Raw genomic sequence first — 9,737 nt, forward strand, 5'->3', positions numbered from 1 at the left:
ACAGGCGTTGCGTAACATCAAGGCGTTTAAATTAATTAAGTCTTTCATTTTTCAATTGAATTTATCGATTTAATGGTTCCACGTTGTGTGATTTAGTCACTACTTTCTCTTCGAGTACAGCTGCGTGTAACTGGGTCTATGAATCTAAGAGCAGAAGAACTACGTCTATTTAGAACAAATGGGCCATGATATTTTAGCATGCCAACGCCTATCGAGAATAACGAACGATGTCGACAAATAAAATAAAAGAAAAAAAATGATTTATTTTGCCACCGAATTTTTCTGTTAGATGGATACTGAAAAGCAAACGTTAGATACAAATGAAATTCACAGCCCAGCGGATTTCAGATAGTTGGTTCCATTATCAGTGATTTCCCAAAGCTCACACAGAAAACTCATATTACATGAAGTAGTACGCATCAAAAACTCGTCGTAAATTCGTTAACGGCAAAAAAATTCATGCAGATATTTCCACTTGCGAGAAACATCTCTTGAATGCTTTTTCATTCTTATTCAAACATGTCTTCAACTTAAAGCCCTCCACTAGTATTATCTATAGACGTTAATCTAATTCAACAAGAACATTCTAATCCGTTTTTCCAAAATGTAAGGAAAGGGCAGCATACAATATTGTTTCTCCCTAAAGACGAACGTTTCACATCGTCCAAACTTCTACGATTTTCTATGGTATTTCATACGTTAGTCTTGACAAGGTAGTCTTGTCTATTGATGTTGTCAAAAATTAATCAGATTCGTTTTATTGGTCTCGGTAGTTGTATTGTCCAAGGAACTTCAATTGAGATGGTTTACTCCGAAATGTGCGTTTTTACAGATTTCCTGCGCGTCCTGGTTGTTGTTGAATATCACCAAATGTTGAACGGATTCGATTCCGTGTATGAAAAAGATACGTATTTGATGACACGCGTCTTCTTTACGGTGGCTTAAAGCTTTTACATTCGTCAAATGAAACCTTTCGTTATGTAACGGCGTCACGGAGATCTTCTCGGCCAGTATTCCGATATACGCGTCTTCCATCGCTATAGGCGTCACCGACTTGAATAGTGGAACCATTCTCGTTATGACGTCACCGCTGAACAGGTAAGCCGGACCCTGAATTATATCCGGAAAATATTTCGGGCGATAATCATTTCGAGATACGTAGAGCGGGTGAGTTTTATCGCGAATCGGTTGATCTTTGCGGAGAATTCTACCCACGTATAGATCACGCGCTATTGGAAATTTCTTCGATGCCCAGGCGGTCAACAGGGGTATATTCACATACGTATTATCAGCAACTTTGAGAACATATTTCGGTGGACATTGCGTCATTTTCTCAGCTAGCCACTTCATTCCCATCATCAACTTTCTCGTGTCTTCGTATTTCGATTCGAAGAAGTCGCCCTGAATGACGTCGTTGTTTTCTGCGTGCTCTTTAATGACGACGTCATCGTAATTGTCGCCGGACGAGGCCATTATGAAAATGGTTTTCCATTTGAAAACAGGTTTAATCGGTGATTTGGCGAAATTCGATGGAAGTCCCCAGGTCATCCGGATTCCGTTCCGAAAGTTCGCAGATTTTGGTTCAGTTCGAACCAGCACGATCATATCCACTGGTTCAACACAAGTTACATTCGGAGAAAGTATGTATTTCACTGGGAAATCCTTAACATTCGGTTTTTCGATGTGTTCCATGTAAGCTTTCCCATCCAAAACTTCATGATCGAAGAGCGGTATCGCCGGCAGTTCATCAACGGCCTCTTTAGCTTTCTTTTGGAAGAGTTCTAATTTTTTCTCGTATGCATTCTTGGACCTGTCGACCGGGTCTGGACCAGCTTCCAGCTTGCGCTTGGCTCCCATATCGTACAAGCGATATAAAATAATAAACGTCACGACGCACAGAATAAACCAACCGAGTGGAGTCGGTGATACGCCTTTTCGTCCGTGATTCTGATTGAACAGTTTACTCATTTTACTTTTTCTTGTAGAAACTACACGCAAACAAACCTCGAGAATTTGAGAGCGTTACGTAAATTTCCACGAGGATCAAACGAGTAAATCGATCTAAGCCGTTTCCCTGTTTTAGCGGATTAAAACGTTCACAAACTTCGCGCGTCTAATTCATCAGTTTTAATCCGATCATCCCCGAAACTGTGTTGATGTTTTACTTGTTTTTACGCTAGTTCTTTGTGGGGTAGAGTGTAACTGCGTCATCCGTGTGAAAACGAGTGTATTTCGTAGTCAATTAATCTACGATCAATTTGTACAGACGTGGAACGTATATACGCAGCAAGAACATATGGCATTCTATTGACCGGACTTTAGTAAATCAAAGCTCAGGTATCATATTTTCGATTTTCTAAATGCCAGCTGTTCCCTAACCATGCCTAACTGTGCTACTGCTAAATAATAATAACGTACGTGTATTTAACATCATTTACTGCATAATATCGCGTGACGAAGAGAATAGAATAGTTACTTCTTCAAAGAGAATCCATGATATAGAATCAATCATATTTATGGTTGCGAATTTGGTATACTGTATACACACTAAAAAGTTAACGGTATCAAGCGTTCAAAAAGTGTTCAGAAGAGGAAAGTCCAGAGCGCCGCCAGTTCCCTCAGTTCGCTCTGGGCTTGAGGATAACGTTGAATTACATTTCTCTCTACAAATGGAGATAATCTTCCCGTCAGAATGCGTTTCGTTAATTACTTTTAAAGCTTCTTTATCGAGAACAGCAATAGGGAATAAGTCTGGAAACAAATTAGATGCAGTCATATATCTCTCATGCATTCAGTTCCGACGACGAAGTAGGTGTTGTGTATAAAGATCAGTTTTAAAATCTGAATCAAAAGGTTAAAAATCCCTTCTGGGAAATATATCTGGCGTAAAATGTTTTTAGCTACTCAAATGATGATCACAGCGACCGATATCGTGAAAGCTAACAACCGAGATGTTAAAAACGCCGCAAGTCGGATGTCAGATCCAAAGCGAATTCCAATCATGATACTTTCACTGTTGTTCGCCTGGGACGTTTTTTCGCGCTAAATAATCTGTTCTAGCCCCCAGCTACAGTTCAAACTTTCATTATCTACGCATAGGCAACTGGGCTGATCTTACAGTAACTGAAAGGTCTTACAGGGAATTCTAATATCTTTATTTGGATTAATCTTCTTAAGAAACCCGGCTTCTTTTCCTTTGATAGAGGTCGGGTAAAGATAATTGGCCGGCCGATATAGACGATGGTTACTGGTTAACGTCAAACCAATATAGAAACAAACTGCGATCTATCCAAGCGCACTGCTAACTCTGTCAAAGACTTTGTTTAAACAGGAGACGTTTACTATTCAAATACAGATAAAAATAATGTTATGATCAAGTTGCGTGGCTCAATGCACACGACGCAGGGAAACACAAAAACAGGAGATGGCAACATGTTTTCGTTCCCCTGTGTCGTGTGTGCGTTTATGAGAAACGAGACACATAGTTTCGGGAACAATGTTTCAAAGATCAAACATTTTCCGAGTTTACCTGCTTCCCCGTGCCATAGGCTTTGAGAGCAACAAAACGGGATGATCAGAAGTACGTCGTTCTTCATCACACAGACTTTGAATTTTTTTTTTCCTAAGTTTGAAATGATCTTCGGATGTCTATAAATCGAAATTAAGTAAATACCCTGAACAAATCAAAGCCAAAGTCAGTATGAACGACGAGGTGTTTTTGATCATCATCGTTGAAGACTATCGGAGTTACTTCCGAAGTGTCAAAACAGAATATCAAAAGAAGATTCTAGGAAAAACGTGACGGACAAATTCTTCGCCGAATTGGCGATGATAACACTAATTTGGTGACTTATTCGTGACCTTTGTCCATGATTGAGGCTCTCGCAGTAAGAAAGAAACCATACAATGGCGGGGATAAGAATCGTCGTGGGAATATATTGACGTCTGTTTTATTCACCACATAGTCACAATAAATTCGTACGCATCCATCATCGATTCTTCATCGAGAGTAAAAGAACTGTTTTGTGTTTATTCATTTTTTCTGCATCTGTCGGGGGTGAATTTTGGTGATTCATGTCGCCTTACATAACTTCGCATCGGTTCCCGCGGGACGAAACCTTATTGGGAAAATCTATTACGACCAAAACACAGAAACCATGGATAGGGTATTCGTTGTATATACCATGTCGTATTAACGTAGGGTTTGTATGAAATTAATCAACTATTTATCAAGTTGAAAAAATCATTGCATTGGTTAGTTTTGCAAAATTATTCTCGTGAAATACCTCATATTTATACCACTGATGTTTCGGTTGAGCTCACAAAAAATGTTGCCAGTACAATTCCGTTGTGGCGATGCTTTAGTAATTCATCAGTATTCGATGTCAATACATGTGCTCGTGAAGCACTTCTGGGAGGGGAATATTACCATCATTCGGCAAGGACATAACTTTCTATATAGCCCTACCCACGATAGCAATTGTCCCGGTACATGACTATTCCGATCGAACTTACCGCGATGGCAAGAAATACGATATTCTGCATGAAAGGGCCGGAAGAGATGTGCGCTTTACGACCGCTGTTGAGTATGATGAGGTAGCGCTATTTCTTCGGGTATATAACGGTCCTGTCATAAAACAACCGGCGTTCACCGCGCCGATTCTTTTGTAAATTGTATGGAATTAGCCTGATCGAGACGCAGAATGCCTGTTTTATTATAAAAATCTGGCTGCGGGCGCATTGATAATAACGAGCACAAGTTACCGGTGAGGAAAATTACGCTAATGGGGGACTCGACAGTGGAACTGTGCATCGTTTCACCGCTGGATAAAACAATATGTCCTCGGATATTGTTCTCGGTAAAAACTAAATTACCGAGCGCTCTGATAGTTATTAATTGGTGTCGTAACTTGTACTGACAGCTTGTCATCTCTTAACACCGACTTTGATGCGCTGCACATACGGGAAATAACATCCTTCGGGCAAAGATCGCTCGATTTTCCGCACAAGTCGTGTTGTCCGTTCGGTCTTCTTGTAAAAATGGTCGAGTAATCGAGACGTCATGTCATGATTTCTTGTCGTCAGTTTTGTCCCCTCTCACCACAACTTAATCACGTGTTCAATAAAGGTACTAATGCTCAGCAACTTGTCGTAGTTATATATCACTCATGACGGGGATCAAGTTCACAGGCGGCATCTTAGTCTTCGCGGTGCCATTTGGTGCGCGGTCATTTGACAAAAAACGGATGGATTCCGGGTAAATTGCGTCGTCGGAACTTGATATTCAGAGCATGGGACATTAATTAATGTCTACAAAGCCACAACTGCGGTGGTCATGTAAATCCATACCGCCTATTTTCTTTCGTGACTTTTGAATAAAAAACTTGTCAATCAGTTCTGAAACTTTACCCGGTATTGTAAATTGCTTTCGATGAATTTTGATAGGTTTTAGAAAAAAACAGCAATTTCGCGATTTCAGCAATAACGCGACGCGTAATCGTAAACTGATTGAGATTCTAATGACTTTTTTCGTACCCCCAACGTCGAGAATGGGTTAATTAAGTTCTTCTCTCATTTCAGGTCGAACTCGCTGATTCACAGGGACGAACATTTCGTCAAACAGATTCAGGAATCGCGATTTGTGACGGTATTCGCGAATCAGACTTCACACCAGGCAATCAACTCCACAATGGCGTCGATACTCGACATAATCTCGCCGGACCCGATTAAACCGACTTCGTGGAACAGCAGCCAAACCGACGGTAACTATTCATCTCGGAATATGATGGCGTTTCAAGTAGGTGTCGAGAGGATTATCGTGCCGGTTATTTTCTCTCTAGTGATTGTTTTCGGTAGTATCGGGAATATGTTGGTCATTTTCGTCGTGATCAGGAATAAAAACCACCAGCGTAACACGACGAACATGTTCATTCTGAACCTATCAGTGGCTGACTTGACGTTTTTGGTATTTTGCGTTCCATTTCATACGGCCGTGTACGCGTTACCGCAATGGCCTTTCGGTCAGTTCATGTGTAAATTTGTGCATCTGGTTCAATATTCGAGTATGATCACGAGTGTTTTTACACTAGTCGCCATGTCTACCGACCGTTACCTGGCCGTGGCGCATCCCCTATTAACGAAACACATTCGTACTCCGAGAAAAGCCTTCATAACTATCGTCATTATTTGGATCCTTGCGTTGGCAATGGCTACGCCTTGGCCGATATACTACTACGTGAAAGTCTACACTAACTTCGGCCCGCAACCGTTGTCAATTTGCGCCGATAATTGGGGATCTTTAAAACGGCGACAAATATATTTTCTGTTTTTGTTTTTATTCGCGTACGCCATACCACTGGTAACTATCACCATTTTCACGACGTTGATGGTTAAACAACTGTGGTCTATCGAGCACCCGGAGCCAAACTACCGCGGCCATCTGAAAACGAAGCGTAGAGTTACTTTAATGGTTATTATTATGGTGATAGCATTCCTCGTTTGTTGGTTTCCTTATCATCTAACTTGGATGTGGCTGAGTTTCTTCCGAAATTCATGGGATCGGTCAAAGAAGTTCTACTCGCTGCAGGTGTTCTCGCACGTTTTGTCGTACGCAAATAGCAGCATGAACCCGATCATTTATGCCTTTTTATCGGTGAATTTTCGCCGCGGATTCCGGCGGGCCTGTCGCCACGGCAGCGACCAGGTTCGCTCTAATAAGTACAGCGTCACAAATACAGACAACACGGCTCTCGTCAATCTGCAGCACAATAATCATCACGATAACCACCATCATCTCAGATGATAAATCGTGACGTCAAAAAGACGACATAACCCGTGTACATAGAATGAACAAGCCGTTATGAAGACTAACATCATATATATTCATGTATGATCCGGCTTTCCAACTATTTTGCCATAAAGGCTTTATTGGCCGCGCTCAAAATTGCATCTTTATGAATTCGTATTGACGATAGTGAAATTATATGGAAAAATGTTGAAATAGGCACATTGGGCCACGCCGCGCCTTAACACGGATATTCTTCTTTAGAAGACCGACAAAATACCATATAATTCCACAATATTTACACATTATAATGTCCTGTAATTGTCTTCTTAACCAACTGAGTACAAATAGGGTATGTTTGTAACTATTCTGAATCGAAGTCAGAGAAAAGCAGGGGCTTTTAGACCACACCGCTTTGGTTCTTGTGACACGGTTCTGTCGATGAAAGCGACATGGCCAGAACTATTCTGGCGTTATTCTTACACACAAACGAACTCCTGGGTGGATTTATGTTTTCCCGAGTTACACGGGAGTCGTGACATATGGATACGGCCGCCGAGTGTCGAAGCGATTTCCTTTCAACCAAGGACAAGAACCTTCACAACCAGAGAATATCTCCCCTGCGAATCGATAAAAAGCGGAATTAACTGAATGACATTGTGTTCACTAACTCATCATGGAAAACCCATTACCGAATAGACAGTTTTCAATGTGATCTATCTATCAGTAAAATTTCGTTCCACAGGCAGGCTTCTCTGTTTACCGGTACTCTTTTTCAACCCAAACTCAAACTCACCCGCTTATATTCTGTTTCTTCTTTTTTCAACCAAACAGGGAGAGGATCATACTCATGTTCACTATAATTACTGGTAACGATCTTAGGTAAAAAATCAATATATTCATCGGTATGAATTATATATTATCAAAATAAATGTATCACAAAACGAATGAATAAAATGTTGTTATATTTCAAAGATGTCCTTTGTTTTTTCTGTGTCGGTCGTTTCTTTGTCATGGGACGAGTAAATTCACTAATACTGACCTATCTCAGATACATCAGAGATACTTCTGAATAATATCAAATCGCTGATCCGGGCATCGTTTGGCCTACATTAAGGAAGATAGATGGTGTACTGCATCGCAAAATCAAAAGCGCTCGGTTGCAAACCGAACTCTGGCAAGTGAGGGTGGTTCAGCGGTCATTACACTATAATCCGAAAGATGGCGTACACGTCTCCACGTGTAACATTGTCATGAGAGATGCTGAAACATGCTGAACAGAAGCAACAAAACTAATCCAAACCTGGAACACTGAAAGACTAATCTCGATAATGTTTCCTTAAAAACAACACGAACGAACCAGATAGAAACATCTGTAGTATATTCATATCTTTACAATGAAATTTTCATGTGAAGCCTACAGAACAGGCATATCATACAATACATGTGCAATAACGTAAATATTATCCCAAATTCTACAATCAAGTTCAAAATATGGAATTTAAGGTTCGAATCGACAAGAGCACAGTCAGTGTACTTTGCAGTTGGAATCAAATCAGAAAAGTTCATCTTTAAATAGAGTCAAACTCGCTTAAGTCGTCACAATTTCAACGACTTATCTGAAGGACAACACTATGTAAATTGTACTCGATAGCAACGACTTGTGGCGACTTAAATCCAAGTTTGACAGTAGAAAATGTCAATCAATCAAAATTTTACATGTCTTCATCATCGGAATCATCGGATTCTTCCATCGAAACCTTCGCGTATTTCTCAGCTTCGAGATGTACGTCAGCCGGTACGAGTTGATGTCTACCGTCGGTGTCGGCTCCGACCCAACTTAATTCCAGTTCGAAATGCTTATCCTTCACTTCGTCGTGAACCGTATAAATAATCTTCGCCGCTTCCTTAATTAGATCTTTCATCGACATATCCTTCATCTTGATTTTCTCGATTTCCGTTTTCGCCGCCTGTTTCGCTTTGCCGATCGCGCAGCCCCAATAACCGTGCGACACGCCTGACGGATCGATCAGGTATAATTGGGCGCCGTCTGTCTCGTCATAGGAGGCGAGCAGCGTCCCGACTCCGAACGGACGTACCGAGCTGTACAACGTACATGAATGCACGTACATCGAAACGCGCTCGACGAGATGCTTCAGAGGAACGGGACCGCCGAAATTCGATCGGTAATTAGCGGCCTCCTCGCGCGCCGATTCCGCTAGATGGCGTGAATCGGCTAATAGTCCGGCTACAGCCATACCGACGTGTGTATCGATATGAAATATACGTTTATTCGAACCGGCTTCGTACAACTTCGACGTGACTAATTTCTCAACGGCGAAAACGATACCATCTTTACCTGGAATAAAGAGAACAATCAAATTAGATTCGCTTAAAGAACAAATATAGTTCAGGTGTTTCCTAGATAACCAAAACCCTAAGTACCTCAATCAGTACCACTAGTCTCATAATACATCTCGGTTATAGGAGGACCCGATTGTTGATGCCCCAAAACCACTTTATGAAATCCGAAATTTACCCAGAGAGCCTGCGGCACACCTCTGCTCTGCCTCTGGTCACACCTATGTTTTGTTCAAATCCTACTCAATTTAGTTAAACCTTATAAGCTCTTCGTTTTACTAGAGGTTACTAAAACACCATTCAATAATCAATTCAATTACAAGTCATTATTATTATTGGTGCTTACCGCGAATAGCGACTGCTGTGCCGCTGTTTTCAACCGCTTTCTGCGCGTATTCAACCTGAAATACGCGGCCGTCGGGAGAGAATTGAGAGGCAGAAAGATCGTAACCCGCTCCGATTGACGACATGATCGCTTTCTTTCACAGAATTAGTAAAATTAACTCGAATTTTTCGTCAAGTCACGAAATTTATACCGGGTCTAGTTTGGCTAATGTTGACAGTCGAAAACGGGGTGGCTCCGGAAATATCA

At 41.2% G+C, this 9,737-nt stretch overlaps 3 protein-coding genes across 3 annotated transcripts; 1 reads left to right on the forward strand and 2 right to left on the reverse strand.

Moving 5' to 3' along the window:
- Positions 1-294: 294 nt before the first annotated feature.
- On the reverse strand, positions 295-2,176 carry LOC141906099 (beta-1,3-galactosyltransferase 5-like). The gene has a single exon (XM_074795295.1). The coding sequence runs from the start codon at positions 1,966-1,968 to the stop codon at positions 793-795; it is 1,176 nt and encodes a 391-aa protein (XP_074651396.1). The 5' UTR covers positions 1,969-2,176; the 3' UTR covers positions 295-792.
- A 3,460-nt stretch (positions 2,177-5,636) lies between these two features.
- LOC141905370 (galanin receptor 2a-like) lies at positions 5,637-6,802 on the forward strand. The gene has a single exon (XM_074794214.1). The coding sequence runs from the start codon at positions 5,690-5,692 to the stop codon at positions 6,800-6,802; it is 1,113 nt and encodes a 370-aa protein (XP_074650315.1). The 5' UTR covers positions 5,637-5,689.
- Positions 6,803-8,148: 1,346 nt separating this feature from the next.
- LOC141905296 (proteasome subunit alpha type-3-like) lies at positions 8,149-9,683 on the reverse strand. The gene is made up of 2 exons (XM_074794128.1): positions 9,492-9,683; positions 8,149-9,143 (listed from the first exon to the last, which is right to left on the reverse strand). Exons 1-2 carry the CDS (start codon positions 9,613-9,615, stop codon positions 8,500-8,502), a joined length of 768 nt encoding a protein of 255 aa, XP_074650229.1. The 5' UTR covers positions 9,616-9,683; the 3' UTR covers positions 8,149-8,499.
- Between the last annotated feature and the right edge of the window lie 54 nt (positions 9,684-9,737).

Source organism: Tubulanus polymorphus, chromosome 5, assembly GCF_964204645.1.
Source record: "Tubulanus polymorphus chromosome 5, tnTubPoly1.2, whole genome shotgun sequence".
Lineage (NCBI taxonomy): Eukaryota > Metazoa > Nemertea > Palaeonemertea > Tubulaniformes > Tubulanidae > Tubulanus > Tubulanus polymorphus.

What these genes read in the sequence shown, in the direction of transcription:
- LOC141906099 (XM_074795295.1), bottom strand. Translation starts at nt 1,968, where the DNA reads ATGAGTAAACTGTTCAATCAGAATCACGGACGAAAAGGCGTATCACCG.
- LOC141905370 (XM_074794214.1), top strand. Translation starts at nt 5,690, where the DNA reads ATGGCGTCGATACTCGACATAATCTCGCCGGACCCGATTAAACCGACT.
- LOC141905296 (XM_074794128.1), bottom strand. Translation starts at nt 9,615, where the DNA reads ATGTCGTCAATCGGAGCGGGTTACGATCTTTCTGCCTCTCAATTCTCT. An exon ending in CACAGCAGTCGCTATTCGCG is followed by an intron (nt 9,144 to 9,491) that starts GTAAGCACCAAT and finishes TCTTTATTCCAG; the next exon opens with GTAAAGATGGTATCGTTTTC.